The sequence below is a fragment of the Magnolia sinica genome, chromosome 17, assembly GCF_029962835.1.
Source record: "Magnolia sinica isolate HGM2019 chromosome 17, MsV1, whole genome shotgun sequence".
NCBI classification, from domain to species: domain Eukaryota; kingdom Viridiplantae; phylum Streptophyta; class Magnoliopsida; order Magnoliales; family Magnoliaceae; genus Magnolia; species Magnolia sinica.
In genome coordinates, this window is record NC_080589.1 from 45,238,021 (window position 1) to 45,265,892 (window position 27,872).

General features: G+C 41.8%; 1 protein-coding gene across 1 annotated transcript; it reads left to right on the forward strand.

Annotated features, from left to right (window-relative positions):
- Nucleotides 1–173: 173 nt before the first annotated feature.
- LOC131230491 (cytochrome P450 CYP82D47-like) lies at nt 174–20,061 on the forward strand. The gene is made up of 2 exons (XM_058226410.1): nt 174–1,103; nt 19,334–20,061. The coding sequence occupies exons 1-2, from the start codon at nt 174–176 to the stop codon at nt 19,982–19,984; spliced, it is 1,581 nt and encodes a 526-aa protein (XP_058082393.1). The 3' UTR covers nt 19,985–20,061.
- Nucleotides 20,062–27,872: the final 7,811 nt, after the last annotated feature.

The following is a 27,872-nucleotide window of genomic DNA, read 5'->3' on the forward strand; positions in this document are numbered from 1 at the left end:
ACCTACCCACACCATCTATATCAGCCAATCCGCTTCCGACGAACACCCGTTTCCTACTGGCCGGACAGGCCACATCATGGCCCATCAATATTTTTATGGGTCAGGATTTCTAAGAGGGAGACAAGCACTATAAATACAGGGCTCGTTGACCTACACCGATTCCATAACAAGAAATGGCATGGCTTCTCCAATTCCAAGCAATTGCTGGGTTCTTTGCCTCACTTCTTCTGTACAAGCTATGGATGATCAGGGTCACTAGTAAGAAGGAAGCACCGGAGCCAGCTGGTGGATGGCCGGTAATTGGTCACCTCCACATGCTCGGCGGGCACGAGCCGTTCATGCGACAGCTCGGAGCCATGGCCGACAAGTATGGTCCGGCCTTCACACTACGGCTAGGCGTGCATCGCACACTCATCGTTAGTGGACCTGAGGTCATAAAGGAATGCTTAACTACCAAAGACAAGGTCCTCGCTAGCCGTCCAACTAGCGCGTTCTCTGAGTACTTAGCCTACAACTACGCTGGATTCGGCCTTGCGCCATATGGGCCCTACTGGCGCGATATTCGCAAGATGGTCACGCTGGAGCTCCTCTCAAGCCGTCGGATCGATATGTTCAAGAAAATCTGGATCGCTGAGATCGACAGAAGCATGAAAGAGCTGCATGGGCTTTTGGTGAAGAACAATCTGAATCCAGTAAAGGTAGAGATGAAGCAATGGTTTGGAGAACTGGCATTCAATGTGGTTGGGATGATGATTGCCAGGAAACGGTACTTTGGGACGACAGCATCTTTGACAGATGTGGAGGAGGCGCGGAGGTTTCGGAAGGCGATGGCCGAAGTGATTTATCTTTTGGGGGTGTTTGTTGTGTCGGATGTGCTGCCTTTCCTGAAGTGGATTGATTTCTTAGGGCAGAAGAGAGCCATGAAGAGGTTAGCCAAGGAAATGGACTCCATCCTGGTTAGCTGGCTAGAGGAGCATCGCGAAAGAAGACGATCTGGCTCTGTTGAGGGTGAGCACGACTTCATGGATGTGATGATTTCATGCATGGATGATGCGCAACTCTCTAACTATGACCCAGATACCGTCATCAAGGCAACTTGCGAGGTATGCTTATAAAGGCTTTCTTGGATGTAGGTCGAATATACTGAATAGGGCGGGCTGATAGAATCGTTTAAGACTCATTTGGCTCTAGCGAGTCACTTCTGGGTCAGATGCAAACCGAGTGCAACTGGACCCAGTCACTCTGTTGGTGACCAATTCTGAGTCGTATGAGTTCCGAGTTGACTCATCATCTAGGCAAACTATGATGTAGGTGCAAGCTAGGGCTGATTCCTTGCTTAGGGACATTTGAGGTGAGTCAGTAACCGAAAAAAAAATAAAATTAAAAGGGGAGCGGATTAGTTGTTACCCAGATAACAGCTTTAGTGGGTGTTACCCTTGCCGTGTGGGGCCACGTTGACGAATGTGTTTCATATCCACGCCTTCCATCCGGTTTTTTCAGATCATTTAAGAATTTTATCCCAAAACTTAAGCAGATCCAAATCTCCGGTGGTTCGCACCACTGGAAAAAGTGGTGAATATTAAAAGCTTTTTGTATGCAATAAGAGTTTTGGATCAAGCTGACCTTTCTAGTTTTCCTTCATTGAGTTCTGGTTAATCTTATCAATGAGTTGGATGGCAAATAAACATTACTGATCTACTTACAGTGGGCCTTGGAAAATTTTTAATTGTGAGCATTCACTCATCACTGTTGCTTGCGGTGTGGTCCATTTGAGATCTGGATATACTTAATATTTGAGACCGTGTCATAAAATGGCCTGGCAAAATGGATGTATGGAGTGGATATGCAAATTATCATCAAGGTGGGCCCTACGGTAAAGGTAACATCCACTTAACTGTTACTCAGTCACACCTACACCTAAGGGTGTACATCGAGTCGAAATGAGTCGAGCTGGCCTCAGCTCTACTCGGCTCGGCCACTAGCTGACCTCAACTCTACTCGGCTCGGCCACTAGCTGACCTCAGCTCAAAACTTGGCTCGGCTCAGTTCGGTCAGCAGCTCAAGCTAGTTCGAGCCAAATTCGAACCAAGATCGAGCCGAGTTTGCCATTGCAACATTTTCATAGACACCTAGACTTCACCTTCAAAATCTCACTGTATTTGAGACAACAGCAATGGTTTTACAGGTATTTTAGCAAACACCTTCTAAGCAACATAAAAATCAAGAAAAAAAGGGTGTTGGTTTCATATACATACCTTCCTTGCCACCAACCACACTTCTTTGAGTCATTTCAACAAACACTTGGTGAGCAACATCAATATCAAAGTAACCGAGTTACCGAACTTGTGCAATCCGAGTTCGATTTGAGCTGGGTTCGATCCAAGTCGAGTTGAGTTGGGGCCAACTCGAACTCAGCTTGAACTCATTTTCGAGCTCAAAAAATCAGCTCGACTCGGCTCGAACTCAGCTTTGAACCGAGTCGAATCGAGCTTTTTCTAGTCGAGTCGAGCAAGCTAACCGAACTAGCTTGGTTCGTGTACACCTCTACCTACACCCTGATCCATAGCTCAAGTTGTAGACTGAGTGAAAGATACCTCATTTCAACACTAAGCTCTTAGTATCGATTCCCTAGTGGGGGTGGCTAATAGTGAAGTGTGAATTGATGGTAGGTGTAAAAACAATTTAACCCCCCCCCCCCCCCAAAAAAAAAAAAAAAACACCTCGGTAACACTTCATCTGCGCTAAAAGGGCTATTGTCAAATGTCCTAAAAGTTAGAAGATTTAAACAAATGCTTTACCTCGTGAAATTGTCCCCCACTACCTTTTGTGTTGAGCTGGCACATAATGATGGTAGAGATTTGGATGGGGTAAGCATATGTGGTCAATACACTTTTTGTGAGAAATTCACACCATTCACATGTTTTGTCAAATCATTTTATTACATGACTTAAAAAATGAGGTAGATCCAAAGTTTAAGTGGGCCACACAGCAGAAAATACTGGAGTTTGTACACCTAAGGTTGAAATATTCACCGAGCTGCAGAAGCTTTGGATCAAGCTAATATTTTTAATTTTTTTAGTTGATCATCCTCTTGGTAAGGACTTTATGAGCATTTGGGCTACTTTATGGACAGTTTGGATTGCTATAAATATCATAGTGGAGCCTAGAAAATTTTGAATAGTAGGCAATTCCTTTCCACCGTTATCATGTGGCCTACTTGAGTTTCAAATCTATCTAAATTTGTCTCATTTCTTAACACGATCTCCCAAAATGAATAAATAGAGTGGATTTCCTACAAACGTCACAGTGGGTGGCCTAAACATAGTTTTCGGTGGCAGGTCGGAATCCATTGCATGGTTACATAGCATGACCTAGCCAGAGATGGATGATCTTTTGGAACCCACTGTGATGCCTATATTTTATCCATGCCGTCCATCCATTTTGAAAGATCATTTTAGGATATGTGCCAAAAAATGAGGCATATCAAAGGCTCAAGTGGACCACACCATAGAAAGCAGTGAGATTGAAAACCTACCATTAAAAACTTCTTGGAGCCATAGAATTTTTTGATGTGACTTATTCTTTGGCCCACAACATTAAATTAAATTTTGAATTCAATAAACGGAGTGAATTCAACACATTTCTCATTGTGGGCCCTACAACCCTTAACACATAACAATCTAGACCCTTAACACATGAGAACATTGACCCTTATAACATGACAACCACGACACATACCCTTAACACATGACAACCTCAATCCTTAGCACATGACAACCTTAACCCTTAATGCATGACAATGACGACCTAGACCTTGACAACCATGACTCAAACCCTTAACACATGACAACTTTGACCCTTAACACATAACAACCACGTGAATCAAATTTTATCTCATTCATTTTCTTCCACATGATAACCACAATTATCCATATCTACCTCAAATTCCTTTCAACAATCACTTCTCCCCATGACAACAACCACAACCATTTCTCTCTATTCATAACCAAAAGTAGCTTCTATCTCTAAGAAAATGCTACTTTACAAAAATAAATAAATTAAATTAAAAATTAAAAATTAAAAATTTATTCAAAATGCCTTCCGTCTATTAGTGGCTTCAATCTCTAAGAAATGTAGTCATTGGAGCAAAAACAACACCTATTTTTAGGGTTGTAAAAATTGTTGGTAATGCGGGAGAAGTTCATGTCAGTGACCGTAGGCGGAAAAATACCATCGGATGGAGTGGTGGGTCCCTGTAAGACATGCTTGAAAAGGAAGAAAAATGGCCTTAGGTAGGAAAACAACAAAAGAAGAAGAAGAAGGTCTGTATAGCCACTAGCGTCTAAGTAAAGGGTTTTCATCCAAATTTTATTTATTTATTATTTTTTAAAGGTATCAAGAAGCTAGATAAAGCATTTGTTTAAACCCTTTGATTTTGGAGGCATTTAGTAAATAGGGCATGCATTTGTTTAAACCTTTTGATCTTTGAGGCATTTGACAATACCATAATTCTACCCCCTAAAATAAGACCTTTGTCTTTTCCACCATCGGCTCTTAAACTATTTCCCTTGCCTATTGTTTTCATGGTTAGCCAAACAAACCGCGTGCTGTTAGTTGTGGATGGGTTTTTGTATTTTCATATTCACTTAACTGCTTTCACTACTTTGCATTCATGGGTGCTGTTGGGGGCCTTGCACAAAACCTTAAAATCTAGCCTTCCAAAACAAACCAGAATTATGGGATAATAAAGCATTGAAATAAATCAAAGCATAAACCACACCACACAAGATTTTTACGTGGAAAACCCTCAAAGAGGTAAAAACCATGGGACCTCGTCCAGATCAACAATCCACTATGAAGTAGAACATTGTAACCTTCTTCACTCACGCAGGAGTGGATAAACAGTAAGAAAATAAAAGAAAAATGGAGAGATCTCACCGATCACGAGGACATAGAAGCGCTAGATGTTGAGTGCACAGTAGATCACCTCTACGAGCATAACCTCCCTTCCACAAGCTTCCTCTCTCTCTTTCTCTCTCTCACCTTTGACAGCCTTAAACCCTTTAGCAAACCCTTATAAAGCTTTAGGAAACCCTCTTGCATTACCTCTTATATTGCCTAGAAAGGCCCTAAGCACCCTTATTTATAGTTTAAGAAACTCCCTTTCGCACCCCATGCGAAATCGCCTTAGATTTCTGCAATCCGCACAAGATCCGAACTTAAATCTGCGTAAGCTCAACTGGTCGTGCAGAGTCCTCAACCAATCGAGAGGCACCTTCGACTAGTCGAGCACATCCCACGACTAGTCGAGCACCTCAGAAATCTAAAATCACAACTCGCTGGAAAATGAGTTGAGCCAGTCCACGACTAGTCGTGTACCAGCCCTCGACCGGTCGAGCTTAGGGAAAAAACCTCATCAAATCTCCTCCCTTTTGATACAGGAGAAATCTGTCATCTTCAAGCCAGCCCGGTTTCTACAAACCTCAAACTTGCCCTTGAGCAATGCCTTGGTCATCATGTTTGACCCATTATTGTCTGTGTGGACCTTCTCAAACTATATCACATTTTGTTCCAAAGTATCCCTGATCTAGTGATACCGAATCTCTATGTACTTTGACTTGGAATGCTGACTTGGATTCTTGCTCAAATGTATAGCACTTTGACTATCACAATAGACCACATGCTGCTCTTGCTTCAAGCTAAGTTCTTATAAGAACCTCTTCATCCAAAGCATCTCTTTACATGCTTCTGTGACTGCAATGTACTCGGCTCCTGTCGTCGACAATGCTACGACTTTCTGTAGCTTGCTCTACCAAGAAACTGCTCCCCCTGCAAGCTTGAACATGAACCTCGATGTAGACTTCCTGAAGTCTATATCGCCTGCCATATCTGAATCTTGTAGCCCTCTAACACAGGTTTTTCGTCACCATAGCATAGGCTCAACTTGGATGAGCCTCTTAGATACCGCAATATCCATTTCATAGCTGCCTAATGCTCTTTGCTAGGATTGGCAAGATACCGGCTGACAACACCAACCACATATGCTATATCTGGGCGTGTACACACCATAACATACATCAAACTTCCTACAACTGATGCGTAGGGTATCTTCTGCATCTCTTTCACCTCTACATTCGTCTTGGGACACTGCCTGTTGCTCAATCTGAAGTAACCATCCAGTGGAGTACTGACCAGTTTCACTGCATTCATATTGAACCGCTCTAAGACTTTATCAATATACCGCTCTTGTGATGGCCAAAGCTTCCTACTGCTTCTGTCACGGGTTATCTCCATTCTTAAGATCTGTTTAGCCGGGAACAATTCTTTCATCGCAAACGACTTGCCCAACTCCTGTTTCAGCCCGTCGATCTTCTTGATGTCTTTTCCTATAATGAACATGTCATCAACGTATAACAGCAGAACTAAGAAATCACCATCTGAGAACTTGTGTGTGAACACATAGTGGTCCGATTCCGTTCTGTCATACCCATGCTTCAAAATAAATGAGTCGAACTTCTTGTACCATTGCCATGGAGCTTATTTCAGCCCATACAAGCTCTTCCTCAGCCTATACACCATATGCTTTTTGCCCTTGACTTCGAACCTCTCTAGTTGGTGCATGTAAATCTCTTCTTCCAGGTCACCATGGAGGAATGCAGTTTTAACATCTAACCGCTCTATCTCCAGATCCATGCTAGTCACCAACCCAAGCAACACCCGTATAGATGTTATCTTCACCACTGGTAAGAATATTTTCTCGAAATGTATGCCTTTCCTCTGACCAAACCCTTTCACCACAAGTTTGGCCTTGAACCTCGTTTGTGAATTCTTTTGCTCAGCTTTCCTTCTGAACACCCACTTGTTGTTCAAAACTTTCTTACCCTTAAGCAATTTCATCATATCATATGTGTGATTCTTATGCAAGGATTCCATCTTCTCTTACATAGCTTTCAACCACTCCCCTTTATGCTCGTCAGCTAGGGCCTCAGAATAATCTTCTGGCTCTCCCCTATCAGTCAGCATAATGTACTCACACGGCGAATACCTCTTGGACAGTTGTCTGTCCCTAGATAACCTCCTCGCCTGTGGCTCAACAGGTGGATCAAGTGGGGGCTGCTCTCCTGATCCATCTTTTGAAGGAAATCCCTTGTCCTATGCACCTTGCTGTACTCCCTCGTCATCAGACACCACGAGAGGAATAACCGGATCCATGTCCTCTAGCTTACCTGAACTAGGCTGGTTCTTCTCTGGCTTACCAATGTCTTCTATATACTAATTTTCAAAGAAAACCAAATCTCTGCTCCTGACGAGCTTCTTCTCGATCAGATCCCACAATCTGTAACCAAACTTTTCATCACCGTAACCCAAGAACATACACCGTTTGATTCTTCTATACATTGATCTTCAAAGAAAACCAAATCTCTGCTCCTGACGAGCTTCTTCTCGGTCAGATCCCACAATCTGTAACCAAACTTTTCATCACCGTATCCCAAGAACATACACTGTCTGATTTTCATATCGAGCTTGGACCTCTCGTCCTTTAGTACATGAACGGATGCCCTGTATCCAAACACCCTGAGATGATGGTATGATGGATCCGGTCCAGTCCACACATTCTCAGGCACTTTTCCATTCAATGGAGCTGATGAAGACCTGTTTATCAGATACACTGCTGTGTGCATTGCTTCTCCCCAGAACGTCTTGGGTAATTTCGCATGGGATAACATGCATCTGATTCTCTCTACAATGGTGCAATTCATTCGCTTAGCTACACCATTATGCTGAGGGGGGTAATCAGGGACTTACAATACTCATGAAAGTCACTGATGTATTCAGCACCATTGTCAGTGAGGATGCACTTCAATGATCTACCTCTCTCTCTCTCTCTCTCTCGACCATATCATGAAACAATTTAAACACATCAAAGACCTCGTCCTTGGATTTCAAAGCATAAACCCAAACCCTCATAGATGCATCATCTATAAAAGTGACAAAATACAATGCCCCGCCTAAGGTTTTTGTCCTCATAGGACCACAAATATCAGAATAAACCAAATCTAATGCATGCACTTTATTAACATGAGAAACAGATTTAACAAATGAAACTCTATGCTGTTTCCCTGATAAACAATCAATACAGGTTTTGAGAGGAATACCTGTCACGTCTGAAAGGAGCCGCTTCCTCGCTAGTACTTAAAGCCTCTTTTCACTCATGTGGCCTAGATGCCTGTGCCACATGTCAATAGCTGAATCTTTCGCTGCATTCAATCCACCCTTGCACACACTGACACTTGCCTTGTAAAGGGTGCACCACTTCTTTCCTCTAGCTGTGATCAACGAACCCTTAATGAGCTTCCAGCGCCCACTAGCAAACCGGCATTCATAGCTATCATTATCCAACCTTCCCGTCGACATCAAGTTGAGGCGAAAGTCTGAGATATGCATTGCATCCCTGAGAACCAATGCACGGCCCACATCGATCTTTACACAAATATTACCGACCCCTACGATCTTCGATATGCCAGAATTTCCCATCTTCACGGTCCCATAGTCACCTAACTTGTAGCTTGTGAAGAAGTCTTTGTGTGGAGTCGCATGAAAAGAGGCTCCCGAATCAATCACCCAGTCGGTGTCCTGACTCGTAGCCGTGAGACAAACATCATGATCTGCTGAAAGAATAACCACAACGTCGCATCTAAAGCGACCGTAGTGGAATCTGATTCATCTTCCTTCTCCTTTCCATTTCCTTTTTTGTCGTTCTTATTCTTACGACATTCATACTTATAGTGGCCCTTCTTGCCACAATTTCAGTATTCAATATCCTTCCTAGTACTCGACTTGCCTCTTGATTTATCTTGGGCCTTTCCGCCCTTCCTGTTCTTTCCTCTCATCCGTTCATGTATCACAAGGGCCTCTTGCTGAGTAGACCCCTGAGATTTTCTTATTGTCTCCTCATTGAAGAGACAGCTAGTTACCTGTTCCATGGATACCTTTTCGTCTAGCGCGGAGTTACTTAGAAACATCATCAATGTCTCCCAACTATCAGACAATGAGCTAAGCAATAGCAAAGCCTGTAATTCATCATCCATGACCATCTTCATAACAGAGAGCTAGTTCAATATATTGCTGACCTCATTCATGTGCTCGGTCACAGAACCACCATCTTTGAACTTGATATTTACAAGTCGTCGTATCAAGAAAATCTTATTGCCAACTGTCTTCCTCTCATACAGTCCTTGTAATTTCAGCCATAGGCTAGCGGCTGAGGTCTCCATAGACACATGGTGGAATACGGAATCGTCCAATCATTGTCTGATAAACCCCACCGTCTTCCAGTTCAATTTCTTCCAATCATCATCTGTCATATCCTTTGACTTTGCTGATATGCCTTGAATTGAAGAATACAAGTTCTTGTAATAAATCAAATCCTTCATCTTAGCCTTCCATATGGTCCAGTTAGAACCATTGAAGTTGATCATCCTAGATGAGCCACCTTCATAATTCAGAACCAATCTTACTCTGTTTAATGAACTTAGCTTTGATACCACTCTGTTGGGGGCTTTGTACAAAACCTTAGGATTTAGCCTCTCAAAACAAACCAAAATTATGGGATAATAAAGCAATGAAATAAATCAAAGCATAAACCACACCATACGAGATTTTTACGTGGAAAACCTTCAAAGAAGTAAAAACCACGGGATCTTATCCAGATCAACAATTCACTATGAAGTAGAACGTTACAACCTTCTTCACTCACGCAGGAGTGGATAAATAGTAAGAGAATAAAAGAAAAACGGGGAGATTTTACCAATCACGAGGACGTAGAAGCGCTGAGATGTCAAGTACACAGTAAGTCACTTCTACGAGCATAACCTCCCTTCCACAAGCTTCTTCTCTCTCTCTCTCTCACACACACACACACACACACACACACACACACACACACACACACCTTTGATAGCCTTAAACTTTTTAGCAAACCCTTGTAAAGCTTTAGGAAATGCTCTTGCATTACCTATTACATTGCCTAGAAAGGCCCTAAGCACCCCTATTTGTAGTTTAGGAAACTCCCTTTTGTACCCCTTGTGAAATCGCCTCAGATTTCCGCAGTTCGCATAAGATCCAGACTCAAATCTGCGTAAGCTCGACTGATCGTGCAGAGTCCTCGACCAGTCGAGAGGCACCTTCGACCGGTCGAGCATGCACATCCCACGACTGGTCGAGCACCTCGGAAATCCAAAACCACAACTCACTGAAAAACGCGCGAGTTGAGCCAGTCCATGACTGGTCATGTACTAGCCCTCGACCAGTCGAGTGAATCTCACGACCGGTCGAGCTTGGGGAAAAAACCCCATCAGGTGTAATATTAACCTCGGCTGCATGATGCGGCCCATCATATTGTTCACGAGAAATCCACCCAGTACATCTGTTTTGCCATGGGCACTGGCTCAAAAATGAGGTAGATCCGGAGCTCAAAGTAGTCACTGTTCTTGAGAAATCCACCCAGTACATCTGTCTACCAAGACTCTTACTCTGACATTGATTCAAATCAATTGATTGCCGTGTGCTAACCTAATCTTGACGGTACCTAGTGCCCACTTAATGGTTAAGGGCATGGCCTAAAAACAAAGCAGATCAAAAGCTCAGTGAGCACAGGATGCGTTCTCACTGTTTCTAGTCATTGGGCCCACTAGAGCTTGGTACAGGCCTCATTTTTTGGGCTTATACCCTAATAGTAAGCTAGGAAAATACATAGACACAGTTGATTTTTCAAAAACATCGTGTGGCTCCATGAATATTTCAACGGCATGTGTTTAATTCAAATTGTTTCATGTTCATATTGGCCCACTTGAGCTTTAGATCGGCCTCATTTTTAGCCTACTCTCCCTAAAAGAAGGTGGCAAAACAGGTGCGCAGAGTGGATTTGTCACAATTATAATGGTGGGCCCACATTGGGGATTTAAATGTCCACCAAAACTCTAACTCACGCATTCAACTGTGGGTATTTAATATCAATTTTCTTGTCATGTAGTCGATGTCTGCTTCTACCGTATTTTTGGGCCCATTCCCTAAAATGAGCTGGAAGAACAGATGGACAAAGTGGATTTGTCATAAACACCCTTCGTCACCGTGAATATTTCAATACTGGGGTATCAATACCCACTATTTAAAGTTGGTTTGACCACTTGGCTTTGTATGGAACTCAATCAGATGAAGGTAGATTTGTTATTTTTGGGCCCATACCCTGAAATTATGCAATGCCCCTGGCTACTCGGCGGTGCTTTGTGGGGCTCACCATGATGTATGTGCTCTATCCACCCTGTCCATCCATTTTTTCCAGCTCAATTTACATCATGAACCCAAATTGAAGCAGATCAAAACTCAGGTGGACCACACCATAGTAAACAGTGGAGATTGAAAGCCCACCATTAAAAACTTCTTAGGGCACAAAGGTTTTGGATCAAACTGGTATTTGTATTTTCCCAACAGAAATTTCTTTGCAGCCTGGTCAATATGTTAGATGGCAAATAAACATTACAGTGAGTCCTAGGGAAATCTTTAATGGTGAGAGTTCAATCACCTTTGTTTTCCTATGGTGTGGTCCGACTGAGATTTGGATCAATGCTGAGAGTTCAATCACCTTTGTTTTCCTATGGTGTGGTCCGACTGAGATTTGGATCTGCCTATTTTATGGCTCATGCTTTAAAATAGTGATCCAAAAATAGATGGACTGCGCGATAAAACACATCCATAAATTGGGCCGACAGAGCACCGTCCAGTAGCCAGGTAGCTACCGGCAGTGGCAGTACGCAATCGTCATAAGGGGGCGCGGATTGCGTCTAATCGATCCGGGTAGGGTTTTGTGGGGTCCAAAGTGATGTAAGTATTTTATCCACGCCGTTCATAATTTTTCTTGATCATTTTAATATATGATAGAAAAAATGAGGTAGGTCCATGGCTTAAGTGGACCACAAAGTGGGGATTTAACTTTCACCATTAAAAACTTCTTGGGAGTTGGAGAAGCTTCGGATCAAGCTGATATTTGTTTTTTCACTTCATCCATGTCTGCATGACATTATTAATAGGTTGGATGGAAAGAAAACAAATCATGGTGTCCCTAGAAAGGTTTCAACGGTGAGAGTCCTTATCACTACAGCTTCCTTTGATGTGGCCCATTGGATCTGTGGATCCACTTTGGTTTTTTTCTCGTCCATTAAAATGATCTGAGAAAAGCGATGCACAGCGTGGATAAAACACTTATCATTTTGGGCACCACGGAGCCCTGCCTGGACGGATTACCGTCCAGGCGTGGGTTAGACGCAATCCGCGTCCGCCATAGGGAATCTGCGTAGCGTAAAACACGGAAGCGGATTGTCTCTTCCCCCGGGTTGCCCGGTTATTCCTATGTCATGATGTCAGAAGCTGTGCGGGGCCACAGAGATGACTGTGACAAATCTACACCGTACGTAAGTTTTGCAAGACCAGAATAGACAGGATTTAAAACTCAGGAAGATGTAAAACTCATGTGGGCCATCCCACACGTAACAGCGGGGAATGAAGGCATACCGTTGGAAACTTTATAGGTTCCTTAGAAGTTTTGTACCAAAGGTGATATTATTTTCCACAGTTTACCTGAATGCTAATAACCCTACGAAAGGTTTAGGTGGCATAAAAACATCATGATGGCCCAGGGAGGTTTTAACGGTGGAAATCACTTTCCCCACTGCTTTTTATGATGTTGTCGAGTTGAGATTTTGGATCCACCTCATTTTTGGCCTCATCGCCTAAAATGATTTGAAAAGTTAGCCCGACTATGTGGATATAACACATACATCATAATGTAGTCTATTCATACCCCAAGTATAGGGTTGTGATGTAGTAATAATCTTGGTAAGATCGAGGTCAAATTCATATGAATTGAACCTTTTACGTAATTTGAAAATAACTTGAACTATAACTAGGCAAAGATGTAATCTAAATCAGAGATAGAGATAGACATTGAGCCGAGTCGAGTCGAGGTGGGCCAAGCTCGGCTCGGCTTGTCCATGTTGTACTCGAGTTCGAGCTCAAGCTCAACATTGAAGCTTAGCTTGTTAGCCAAAGCTGTCGAGTTAAGTTTGAGTCGAGCTAGTGGTTTGAGTCGAGTCGAGTTTACCTCGAGTTAAGCTCGAGCTTGTTGGATGAGAGAGTAATGGATTTTGTTCTTGATCCTCCTCTATTGATGAAAAATTCAAAAATCTTAGGAGAATCAAAGCAAAACCTGATTAAAAAAACTAAACAAAGCTTCGAATCGGATGAGGAAACCTGTAAGAACCGATTTGTTCTTGATCTTCTTCCACCAACAGAAATCCAAGTATTAAAAAAGAAACAGAGCAGAACACATATCAGAAATCCAAGTAAAGAGCTCTAGCCAATCAAATCATTAGATTTCCTTGAAGTTCTAACAAATCTGAGAAGAACCCATCTCGAATTTCTTGGGTTTCTCACCCAAGAAGTAGATCTTAAGATATTGAAATCATATTATTGTGGAGCTAAAATGAAAACTGGTAGTGGTGGTCCGACGGGCGTGTGACTGGCAGTGGGTAAAGAAAGAGAAGAAAGGGAAAGGGAAAAGGAAAGGGGGTGCATGCGGTCGGGTAGAGACTCTAGGGTTTGTTTTCTTTTTTCTTTTTCTTTTTCTTTTTCTAAAAAAAATTAAAACCTATAACTTATATTAATATAATATATATAATATATAATATTTAATATATTTATTAATTGAGCCTAGTCGAGCTCGAGTTCGAGCTTCCAGTCAAGTCGAGTTCGAGTTGAAATGTCCCCTGGTTGAACTCGGCTCAAACTCAACTCGAGCTTCAAATAATTAGCTTGACTAGGCCCAAATCGGCCATTCAAGTCGAGTCAATCCGAGTTGACTCGAGCCGAGTCGAGCGAGTTTTTCAAGCTAGCTCGACTCGTGAACAGCCCTAATAAGAGGCTTTTAAGAGAGTAATGGTAAAATACTAAACAAAACTTATGAAATTCAAAGGTAGGAAACTAGGGATTCCAAGGATCCACATGTAGAGATTAGGGAGATCTACGCTTGATTCATAAACACAACTGGAATCAGAGTCCTATCTTCATCCAGATGGAAGATAATATGTTAAAATCCAAATCTGAACTTCTTTTGATATAATTTTCAATAGAAGATAGGTATGAGAATTAGAATTGATTCCATCACAAAACTAGGCCTATGAGACAAAGCAAACAACAAAATTTAACCAATCCACAACCAATCTGAGAGATATATGAATGTTAGGAAGGGTTCAACATCTAACCATGCCCAGGAGACGATGGTGAACAATAGGGTTCCCAAATTCATAATCCCTATAATGCTAAGAACATGCTCAAAACTATCGTGGATCCATTGTAATTTAAGTCACAACAAACCATTAAAAACTGAAAGTATTCTTATTAATCAAACTATAATCAAAGAGAGTTCAAGTAACATGAATCAAAGCCGTAGAACCCATCCCATCACACTACAAGCTTCACCTCTTAGCCCTAGCTAAGAGGTTTAGCCAATCACCAACATGATTAGACTAAAAATATTCTCAGGAACATAACTAAACAAAAAATAAGAAAAAGGAAGAAAAGAAAGAACTCCTCTAAGATGGTTGGCCCATGCTGATCTTACTCTCTTTCCCTTCTTCACACGTTCTAGCCTCCACGGCTGCCCCCAAGATCTGATGCCTAGCACGTCCTTCTCTCCCTTGTTTTATAGATGTTAGAAGTTGGTTGAGTGAAGTCGGTGGCTGGGAATGAAGTTTATGCACAACAGCCCTCCTTTCACAGTGTCATCGTAGAGAAACCGCCTGACACAATTAGTTTCAGCAAAACAGAGACCTGATGTGGAATCTGTTCCATTCAGGCTTCTTAGTGGTGATTGGTTGCCCCATGGGAAGGTTTTGAACGGCTAGGATCATTGGATCGATCCTGGCCATGGACGCAAAAGAGCCCGGATCGTCTGAGCCTCTCCGGAAGTGTGTAGTGCGTAAGGAATCCGAAAAACGGATTCTTTTGGCGTCAGTGGGGCCCATGATCGACATTATCAGAGAAATCCACCCCGTTAATTGAATTCGTGGCAAAAAACCACTATGTTTGCATGAGGCTAAAGAAACGCCTAGGAGAGTGTCATGCACCCCTTCTAGAGTGAATGAACGGTTTGGATTATCAAAATATGAGATGGGTGGGGCCCACTTTCACGAACCGGCGGATCGGTTCCATTCGTTGTCTCTATGCATGAGATGGCTCGGGTCAACCGTGGTTTGACCGAGCTTGGTGTCCGGTGTGGCGTGCGTGGACCCTCTATGATGCACATGCATCTTACATATGGGGTCCAATGAGGTGTATATGATAAATCTACTCCGTTCATTTGCTTCCCCATCCAATTTATAGGGTTGAGAACAAAATTGAAGCATATCCTGATATCAGGTGGGCCCCAAATCAGGATTTTAGGGCCGATATGTCTGTTGGGCCACTTCAACAAGGTTCCAATGACTGAAATTTGACATGTATGGTTAATTTATGATCCTCAGGCTATATGTAAAGTTTCGAGCTGAATGTATGGTGGGAACGTTGTGATCTTGTATTCTGGATGATTTTCAGGCCCGTTTAACGTGATTGGCGTGATTTTCTCGGATTTCTGGCATGTAAATTCTTCAATCTCGGTCCCTTAGGGTCCGTCCCTTGCCTTGGTGATTTCATAGTACTAAATCCATACTTTTAATGCCCTTTTTCAGTCCAGGCTCCTAAATACACATTACATCACAAACACGATTAAAATGGGCCATTAAAAATAAAAGTATTATGTTCCTAAATTCATTCAATAACTGGGGTCTAATATGCAATATTTGACCCTCAACATAGCCATAAAACATGTTGCCACGTTAATGTAGTACCGACTTGGCTGTGTTGTACACCAGGCCACCCAGAGTCCATCCGAACCGTGGCACAGCAGGGATGAATATCGAGCTAATTACAGCACCGATAAATCAACATTGTCTGTCGGTTGGGTGTTAGGTGGCCTTTAAAAAACTAGTTAAAGTAAAAATTAAAAAAATGTCAATCAGATACCCTCATAAGCTAAATTCATGGCTGTAAACCTGGGATGCTGTTGCTATTCAATCCATAAGTGCAGTAAATGCCTCATTTTTGTTATGAGTGTGTGAGTGTGTAAGCACAGGCTTGCATGCTGAGTCCTATTCTACTTGAATTGAACCGACTGCCTTGTGACCTTAGGCACTAAATATTCATATTATGACCAAATCTATGAAAATTGGACTGACTATTTAGTCACAAGTTATAAAGGTGGTAAGGTGATTTATGAAAGAGAAGGTTAATCCATCGGATAATTTATTTTTGACTTAAAGACAATGAGTTTTATCATGATAGTGATATCATAATCAATGTCCATAGAATAAATGATTAAAGAAAGTAAAACGGAATTTAAAAGCTTGATGTTGATTTTATTAATCTAAATATAGATGTAGTACAATCGACATGTAAAAGTAAATAAAGCAGAAATATTTCCGAAGTCGGTTTGAGCAAGTGAGATGGTCGTAAACTAAATGCTTTTCTTGACCTAGATGGCCATGAGATGGTCGTAAAAAATCTGAACAGTTGTAAGACAGTCATGGTTTTGGCTAGTACGATATGATCAGAGAATCACCAAGGCTTCAAGAATTTAGGGGGATCTGACAACGGAGTCATGGATATCTAACTAATTTTAAATCGACTTTTTGCAGTGATGCGATGGATAGAAGTGGTGAACTAAAGTATGTTATACTACTTCATCCTGACTTGCTGCACCATGGTGTTGGATAAAAGTGGATGTCTAAACAATGTTATGTTAAGATAAGTGTTTATGAGGCAACATTAAGCTGAAAGATGTTTGTTTGATTGGATTAGTGAGAGCCTATACTTCTTCATTCTATGCTACTTTCATGGGTTTGAGGAGACAGTGGCCTTGCGTACGATCCCTTAACTTTAGGATTAATGATTCGATCGATTAGGGCCTATTTAGTAGTTTTTTTTTTTTTTTTTGAAGTAACTTATTTTTATCAGTTTTTTTTAAATTGCTTTTCGACTTCCAAAAGTACCGTTTTTTCCCTTCATTTTCATTGGTGGCACAACAACTTAAGAAATTATTTATGGGCATATGCTCTCTATGGTCACGAACCCCTTTTGAGTTCATGAAATTGGAAAATCTTTCAATGAATGGGTAGATGATCTAGTGGGCCCCACATGATGATGGCCCATATCGAAGTGGCCCCACATGATGGATGATCCACATTAAAGGTTCACCCCTAATGATGAATGACCCACATCCAAGGCGAGCCCCGCATGATGGCCAACCCACATTGATGATGGGGCCCACATGATGGGCTACCCACATCAATGGTGGGCTCCACATGATGGGCAATTAATAATAGTGGGCCCCACATGATGGATAATACATATCAAAGGTTGGCTTAATGATGAGTGGCCCATATCTAAGGAGGGTCCCGCATTATGGATGGCCCACATTGGAGGTGGCCCCACATTATGGGAAATCCATATCTAAGGTAGGCTTCACATGATGTGTAGTGGATATTGAAGATGGGCCCTACATGATGGAAAATAACATTGATGGTTGGCCCATATGATGGATGACAACATCAAAGGTGGGCCCTACCCAATGAACTGTGCACATTAAAGGTCAGCCCCTAATGATGAATGGCCCACACAGGCCCTTCATGATAGATGGCCTACATCAAAGGCGGGCCCCACCACAATGAATGATGGCCCCACATGATGGATGGTGGATGTGAAGGGGACCAAACAGACTTTTCGGATAATTACTTATGATGTTGGAAACCAATATGTTTTTCTACTTTTTAGATGATAAGTATGTTGTTTACCAAACATACTTATTTGCTAAATAAGTAGAAACTAAGATAAGCTACTTATGTCATAAGTAGCTTAGCTAAAGTAACTTACAGTCCAAACGTCCCCTTTGTGACTTGGCTTGATACACTTCTATTTTGAGAAGATGTAGCCAATCATTGCATTGTCGTATTCCTATTTTAAAGTAACCTTTCAATGCACCACTTGGAGGTTACAATTGCACATGACCAATTGAATCCTACACATGTCGCTAAATATCACCGCCTTAATTTCACCTTCAGTTACGTATGCCTTCTAAGTGCTCTTTGTATATGCGTAGCCTATACTCACTTACCACATGTCACTAAGTAGATGATCATTTCTAGGGTTTTAATCATGCGTGCATCTTTAAATACCCTGGGTCTTTCGGCAAGATAATGCGTTTCTTGCAGAGAGGTGTTTGAGATCGTCGCGATCTCTACTTTTTGCTTCGTGAGTACTCTTCTCTGCCTCCATACAAGTGTGCTGACACATGGTGGCATTCTACTCGTTGGATTTGGTCAGGTATAAATTGATGGATGTGATTTTGACGATCTCGGTCCATCCCTACCACGTGGACAGTACATGTTAGTTCAAAGGAGACATTGATGCAATTAGCAACGTTCATGTGGACCGCACCTATCTTCATGCTTAAGCATTCATGTGGACCCCACCTATCCTTAGGCATCCTCATGCAATGGCGTTTACACAAATGATGAAAGTGCTGAAATGGGGTAAAAAGGGAGAGCAATACTGTCATTTGGCAAAGTTAAAATCATGAGAAGGGGTCAAACAGTAATATTTGTGGTCAACTAGGGGTAAAATTAGCCTTTCCATTGCTAGCGTCTCCATCCATTATGTATGCGTTGGTGTAAGCGGCTGCAAGGTGTATATGAAATAGTTAGGCTGGTTTTTGGTACATAGTTGAAAATCCATGTAGCCATATAGAAAAATAGAAATAAAAAAGAAAAAATTACATTTCATTTGCATCAATTTGCACTTAAACTCCTTGGCGAGTCAGCAATCCATGTAGGATAAGCCTACTTACAAAAAGAAAAGTGCCAAACAAAAAAATAAGCCAACTTAAAAAATAAAAGTGTCAAACAAAAAACAAGATATAAGAGGCAAAAGGATTTACTTTGACAATGTGCCTACATCCATGAGATAATAACATTGAGTTATCTTCTTCACAAAAAAAAAAAAGACCTAATTTCTAGGGTATTGCATGCATGAATTGTTGGTCCGACAAATGAATGGTCCAGATCTCTATGTACATGTCAGCCACAGGGATTCACTAACGATAATTTAGTTAACAAATTTATGTTATTTAAATAATTCTGAATTTGTATCTACATTATAGTTTTTGAATTAGCTTAAATCTAATTTGTAGGCACTTATCATAGCCGGCTCGGACACTACAACTGCTTCACTGACGTGGGCCCTCTGTTTACTGCTAAACAACCGCGATGTGTTAAAGAAGGCAAAAGATGAGCTGGACATCCACGTTGGCAGGGATAGAGAGGTAGATGAGTGTGACATCAACAACCTTGTGTACCTCCAAGCCATCGTGAAGGAAACCCTACGCTTGTACCCTTCAGCCCCAGTCTCAGTTCCACACGAAGCTACGGAGGATTGCCAAATAGGCGGCTTCCACGTCCCAGCTAGCACACGCTTATTCGTGAACCTATGGAAGCTACATCGGGATCCAGACGTGTGGTCCGATCCCTCCAAGTTTCAGCCAGAGAGATTTATCGGTGGCCATGCGGATGTAGATTTTAAGGGCCAACGCCTCGAATATATACCTTTTGGTGCAGGGAGGAGATCGTGCCCTGGGTATGCTTTGGCCCTTAAAATCTTGCACTTGACCCTTGCTCGGCTGCTTCATGACTTCGACATAACAACCCCGAATGATGCTCCTGTTGATATGAGTGAGGGAATAGGCCTAACCCTCCTAAAAGCAACCCAAATGGAAGTCATCCTTACTCCTCGCCGTTCTTCAAAGTCCAATCTAAATGATCCAGTCCTGCCCTCGGGACCATAATGCTTCACCTTTTTCCACTGCCCCCAAACCATCTAAAATGTAAGTGTCATTGTGAATATCACCTTGCTAGTGATGAAATAAAGCTGGTTAAGTAATCAGGTGGGCAAAATATTTGGCATTCAAGTAATTTACCAGTGGGGCCCCATATGATGATTGGATCATCCACTTTTCATGTGGATGTCTACGTCATGTTGGTTAAAATAGAAAGATGTAGTAAGGTAAATTTATGGTACAAGGGCAATACCTAATCATTTCTCTTTAATAGCATGTCGTTCTATTCCTTGAGTGAATTGCTCCCCCCATTTTTTATTATTTTTTTTAAATTCTTTTTCTTTGGCGTTGCACATGCTTTATCAACAGGTGTTGTTAGACATCAAACACATTATTTGCCTAATGCATCTCATAACCATGATCAGAAGCAATTGTAGAAACATAGTTTAAAATCTTAAAAACCTAGGCTCGACTTAAAAGTCTATTGAGTCATCTTACGTGAAATAACCTAGACATATGTTTCTTTGAGCTTTCTCTACTTTTTTCCAAGTCCTTTCCTGAGTTGTGATTAGTAGAGAATTATACGATGAAATATGTTCAAGTTGAATCTATTCATATAATATAAGTTGTTTTCAAGTTTTAAAACTATGCAAAGAATAAACATCCTAAGTAGAGAATAAAACATAAAAGGAATGATGCACAACAAGAAAAATTCGTCGACCATGAGTTACCCTCTAAAACCCATCATCTTCATGGGAAAAAACCCTAAAACTTAGGGCTCCGATACCTCTTTTGTAAATGTTGAAATGACTTTCATAATCTCCCATGTGAGGTAAACAATCATGATAGTCACTACACCAAAATTGCTGATTAGGAATGGTTTAAGACTGTTTTGGAATGTTTTAGGAACAGTCTTAAACCGATCTTAAATAGGACATCGCTAATAATTTGGAACGACTTTAAACAGTTTTCTGAATTGTTCCAAATTTCAAAGGCTATTTGTAAATAAACATTACTGATCTGCTTACAGTGGGCCTTTGGAAATTTTTAATGGTGAGCGTTCACTCATCACTGTTGCTTGTGGTGCGGTCCATCTGAGATCTGGATATTCTTAATATTTGGAACCGTGTCCTAAAATGGCCTGGGAAAATGGATGTATGGAGTGGATATACAACATATCATCAAGATGGGCCCTACATTAAGGGTAACATCCACTTAGCTGTTACTCGGTAACACCTGGTCCATGCCAAAAGGTGGGGAGCTCTAAAAATTAAAAGATTTAAACAAATGCTCTACTTAGCTTCCTGAAATTGTCCCCCACTACCTTTTGCGTTGAGCCAACACATGATGGCAGTAGAGATTTGGATGGGGTAAACACATAGGGCTAATATAGTGTTTGTGAGAAATTCATACTGTTCATATATTTTACCAAATCATTTTATGACATGAGCCCAAAAATGAGGTAGATCCAAAGCTCAAGTGGGCCACACAACAAAAAATAGTGGATATCGTATGCCCACATTTGAAATATTCATGGGGCTGCAAAAGCTTTGGATCAAGCTAATATTTTTACTTTTTTAATTCATCCTCTTGGTAATGACTTAATGAGCATTTGGGCCACTTTATGAATAGTTTAGATTGCGAATAAACATCATAGTGGAACCTAAAAAGGTTTAAATAATTGGCAATCCCTTTAAACCATTTCCATTCATGTGGCCCACTTGAGTTTCAAATCTGTCTAAAATTTTGTTTCATTTCTTAATATGTTATCCCAAAATGAATGAATATAGTGGATTTCCCACGAACATCACCGTGGGCCTTACATAGCTTTTGATGACAGGTCGAAATCTATTGCATGGTTACGTACCATGACCTAGCTAAAGATAGATGGTCTTATGGAGCTGACAGTGATATATGTGTGTGTGTGTGTGTGTGTGTGTGTGTGTGTATATTGTCACACCCCAAACGTGGAAACCGGACTCACAAAATTTTCGATCGCCGAATCTGGTGCCAACGGCCTCCATAGCATCCCATTATCGGCTCCTAGCGCCCATACGCCAGATTCCGATCTTGGGATCCTATAAGGAGGATTTTCCAACGTATATTTGTGTCATTGGAAGCATAACTACAAGTTTACCCAAATCATAAAGGCAACATCATCATCACATATCCACTAATATAAACAGTTGAGTACAATGCTGAAAGGGAAATACATATATCGAAATTAAAGCTCCAGAAGTCCGTTGCACGCTCCAAGCTCAACGCTGCTGCGACCTAACACCACCTGCACGCATCTATCGTGCATAAGCTTATAGAAAGCTTATGAGGTGGTGAAAGTGTATGCGCAAGATAAGTGCCAAGCATATAGATATCAGAGAAAGCGGAAATACTAATGAGTCTATAAATGTTATCAGCTGTACCAAGGTTATGCGATGCAAGGCATGAATGTTATCGGCCATATCAAGGCTATGCGATGCAAAAACGTAATAAGCCAATATCATATACTGAGAATGCAATGCAATATACCAATCCTAATGAGTCCACGAATACCGGAATATGCAATATGTGGTGCGAATGAAATGACCAAACTAGAGCATGAAGTCGGGATGACAGTATGTAGTATCGCAGGATATGGGGTCCATCACAAGAGAATTCTATCTCAACCAGTCCCATACCTAAATTTGGATAGTCAGACACAATGTGGTAAACTCCTGATCTTAGGTTAGTTGCGTGCCCCAACCGAAATCCTGGCCATTGCAAAAGTACACAATAAATTAATTACGCACCACCAGCCCAAGTAGATAGTGAATGAATGAATGAATGGAATGCTGAGTATACAACTCTTACTCGATAAGTCCACACATCAGTACCGTATATCTCTAGGATCATCATCGGGGTCTAGTACACTCCAGACCAGAATGCTACCGCATCGCGCACAACAAGGTGAGTGGAAGAGACCTCACTATTTGCCTGCCAATATTGGGCCCAGCTCATCGATAGTGGACCAATTCCTCAAGCTGGTCAAATTTAGCCTAGCTTTGCCCTCTCCTCTTAGGCAGGTAAGGCCGCCCCCTTTCCAATCGACCATGACACAATGAGAGATGCAGCCTAACGGTATATGGCCCTCATGAGTTCATGCATCCACTTGGTCTAGACGTTGAAGTAACCTCTAGAACCAAGAGGGTTCTAGGACTTTCACCTAGGGATATCTATAGCACCCCATATAAAGTAGATTTTCGCCCATCAGGCCATCCACGATATGCCTGTGGAGGCTACGGCCCTGATGTCGCTAGGGCGTATGGTGGTCATATCACAAAATGCAAGATGCATGAGTCACATCATCTAGTCATGCATTAAACATGTGCGTATCACGCGCTCATGAGGGGCAACTCTGCCTATCAGGGAGTTCCATGATAATCTGCCCAATTGCATGTGCTATGATCAATAACTCCTCATATCAAGCATACATATGATGTGCATGAGCATGGATCGTGAAGCTATACTAAGCATGTTATATAATGATGAACTATGTTCATAACAAAGATAGGCCTAGACAGCCTATACACAACAATAATGGGCCTAATGAGGCCTAAGGGAAGGTCACAATGTGGACATTTAACCATCATTGCCCGTCAATATGGACATTCAACCAACATTGCTCCTAAGGAGTGGCCCACATAGAGCCAACATACAGTGGCCCCATGGCCTCATCAATGGCCACAAATACATCACAACGGGCCCTATACAATCACAATGGGCCACATACAATCACAATGGGCCAGATATAACCACAATGGGCCATATAAAATCACAATGGGCCATATACAATCTCAATGGGCCTTACGCAAGGGTCTTATACATCAAGTGGGCTGCATCACATGGGCCCTATACATCATATCAGGTCTCATCATGTGGGCCTAATACACATCACTATGGCCGTTCACACGGCCTAATACACATCACTATGGGCTGCATCACATGGGCTTAATACACATCACTATGGGCCGCTCACATGGGCCTAATACACCTTACTATGGGCCGCATCACATGGGCTTAATACACATCACTATGGGCCGCTCACATGGGCCTAATACACATCACTATGGGCCGTATCACATGAGCCTAATACACATTACTATGGGCCGCTCACATGGGCCTAATACACATCACTATGGGCTGTATCACATGGGCCTAATACACATCACTATGGGCCGCTCACATGGGCCTAATACACATCACTATAGGCCACTCACACGGGCCTAATACACATCACTATGGGCCGTTCATATGGGCCTAATACACATCACTATGGGCTGCTTACATGGGCCTAATACACATCACTATAGGCCGCTCACATGGGCCTAATACACATCACTATGGGCCGTATCACATGAGCCTAATACACATCACTATGGGCCGCATATACATCTGGGTGGGTCCCATGGATGGTCCATAAATACATTAAGGTAGGGCCCACCATATTCTCCATCCAATTTGGTCATAATGTCACAAAGACTTGAATTAAGTGGAAAAACAAATATCATATTAATCCAAACTTTTATGACCCAAAAAGGATTTCAATGGCAGATGTTTAACTCCACTGATATCTGCAGTGTGGTCCACCTAGTAGATTTGCCTCATTTTTAATCTCAAGCCTTAAAGCGAGCTCACCAAATGAATAGACGGTTTGAATGGAACACATCGATCATGGTGGGGCTACTGGCTGTCTAGCAGATGGATGACCCTAATAAAACACTCACCATAGTGGGGCCCACTGATTGCTAACGTCTGTGGGTAGCGTCCAGCTACTGGCCGTCCAACAGATGGACAACTCAGATGAAAATGGGTGGACAGTCATAGGTACATACATCATGTGGGTCCTGCACAGATGGACGACATAGATAAAAATACTTACATCAGCTGGGTCCCACAAACCTTGCTGACGTCACAGCAGTGGGACCCATAGAGCTACTGGCGTGCATCTACTACTATCTAGGCCCCTGGATGGCCTGGATATAAAATGCATATATCATGGTGGTCCCCACTGTCCAGACCTCTGGACAGTGTGGATGTAAACCATACATCATGGTCAAGGCCCGCCTGGCCTACTAACGTGCACAACAGCTCCCACCTGCGAGGGTGATTTTGTCTAGATGGACGGTTGGATGCAGCACACGCCGCTGTGGGGCCCATAGGACTTGCTGGCTTAGTACAACAGCTATATAGCTGGTTTGAGGCACCCGACCAATTTGCTTCCCACACCAGGTGGGTCCCACGTGAGGCCCACCATAAATATAAGATATATATATATATATATATATATATATATATATATACATATATAATATCACGGTACACCCCACCCAGACCGTCCAATGGACGGCTGGGGAAACATGCAAACCATGGTGGCCCACCATCAAAATGGATGGACAGCTTGAATAAAATATAGATCAAGGTGGGTCCCTGTCCAGCGTGGACAACAGATGCATGCATCTGGTGGGTCCCACCGTCCTTACTGGACGGTGAGGACACCACGCCTCATCAAGCAGGCCCCACACGTCCAACTATTGGACGGTGTGGCTCTCACACATACATCAAGGTGGGTCCACGTGGTGGCCCACCAAAGCATTAGATGGGCTGATATTTGTGTTTTTACATCATCCAGGTCTATCCAAATGGACGGGCAGTGAGGTGGGGCCCAACATGTGGATGAACTAAATCAGGTGGGCCACATTCTATTATCAAAAGAAAGAGACAGAGGGAGAGAGAGAGAGAGAGAGAGAGAGAGAGAGAGAGAGAGAGAGAGATCGGCGATGATGGAGGGGCCCTACAAATATGGGCCCCTCTTTGATACAGAAGCATACATCGAGATGGGTCCCACCATATGTGGGCCTTCAAATGATCAAATCCACATAGACAAAATAAAAAAAACACCCCCCGATCGTCTTCTTGGATTTCTTCTTCCACTGATGCGACCTAGAGCTCCATGGAATTAATGCATTTCAATGGTTGAGATGAAGCTTGGATGGTGGAGATGGGAGGTAGGAAGGTGGGCCACATTAGCTCTCCCTCATAGAGCTTAGACAGTTCTCTCCTTTAGGGTTTGCTTGAAAATGAAGAAATGAGAGAGAGAGAGAGAGAGAGGATGGGATATAAAGAGAGAGAGGGATGGGTGAGTGAGTGATGGGTGTACTTTGAAATGGGATGGGTTGCTTTGACTTTAGGGATGGTGGTTGTACTTGACATGGGATGTGATGTGATGTGATTGATTTGACATGTTTCTCTTGGGTTTATAAATATACGGTGTTTTCCTCAAACTGAACACAGGCCTACATCTCCTGGCCTGGGTATCGCATCAGTGTGCGAGATGCGGCATCAGAATCACGGCGATGGCGTGGTGCAAGGGTATAAGTCTCGGATCGAGCCGACTCGGGTTAATAGGGTACGACTCAAGGTTGCGCGTAAATGCTATCTACGCGTTGCGGGTCATTGAAATTCGACCCGGAGGACCGCGGAAGCCTACAGAATGGTACAAGCTAGGATACGAGTGTTACATATATTGTATCTATGCCATTCATCTATTTTGAAAGATCATTTTAGGGCATGAGCTCAAAAATGAGACATATCAAAGGCTCAAGTGGACCACACTCACTGCAGGAAATTGCTCTTTTACCGATGACATAATTCGTTGGTATTTCATCTTTTATCAAAATTTATTTATTTTTATCAAAAAATTCAGAATGCCATTTTTGCTGATGATGTATATATTTCTTTGCTAAAAAACCCTTTACCGACGATTATTTTTGCCGGTAATAAAATTTTATCAAATTTTATTTTATTTTTATAAAAAAAATCAAAATGCCGATTTTTGGCGACGAAATATATACATTGTTGCTAAAAAACCATTTACCGACGATTATTGTTGTCGGTAATAAAATTTTAAAAAACCTTTACTGGCGATTATTTTTGTCGGCAATAAAATTTTATCAAATTTTATTTTATTTTTATCACAAAAATCAAAATGCTGATTTTCGGCGACGAAATGTATACATCATCGCTAAAAAACCCTTTACAATGATTATTGTCGTCGGTAGTAAAATTTTACAAAACCTTTATTGGCGATTATTTTTGTTGGTAATAAAATTTTATCAAATTTTATTTTATTTTTATAAAAAAAATCAAAATGCCGATTTTTGGCGATGAAATATATACATCGTCGCTAAAAAAACCCTTTACAAATGATTATTTTCATTAGTAATAAAATTTTATCAAATTTTATTTTATTTTTATCAAAAAATTCAAAATGCCATTTTTGCCGACGATTATTTTCGTCGGGAAAATAAATTTTCACCTACGATAAATAATTTCATTGGAAAAAGTTTCCAGGCCATCATTATAAATGGTGGCGGGAACATATTTGGTTGTGGCGGGGAAAGTCTTGTTTACCAACGAAATTGATTTTGTCAGAAATAAGTTCGTCGGTAAAAGGCCAATTTCTTGTAATGACTATAGAAAATAGTAAGATTGAAAACCTACCATTGAAAACTTCTTGGGGCCATCAAATTTTTTGATGTGACTCATTCTTTAGCCCACGATGTTAAATTAAATTCTAAATCCAATGAACAGAGTGAATTCAACACATATCTCATTGTGGGCCCCACAAGCCTTAACACATGACAATCTAGACCCTTAATACAAGACAACCTCGACCCTTATAATATGACAACCAATACCCAGACCCTTAACACATAACAACCTTGACTCTTAGCACATGACAATCTTGACCCTTAACGCATGACAACCACAACCCAAATCTTGACAACCACGACTCAGACCCTTAACACATGACAACCATGACCCAAACTCTTAACACGCAATCTTGACCCTTAACAAATGA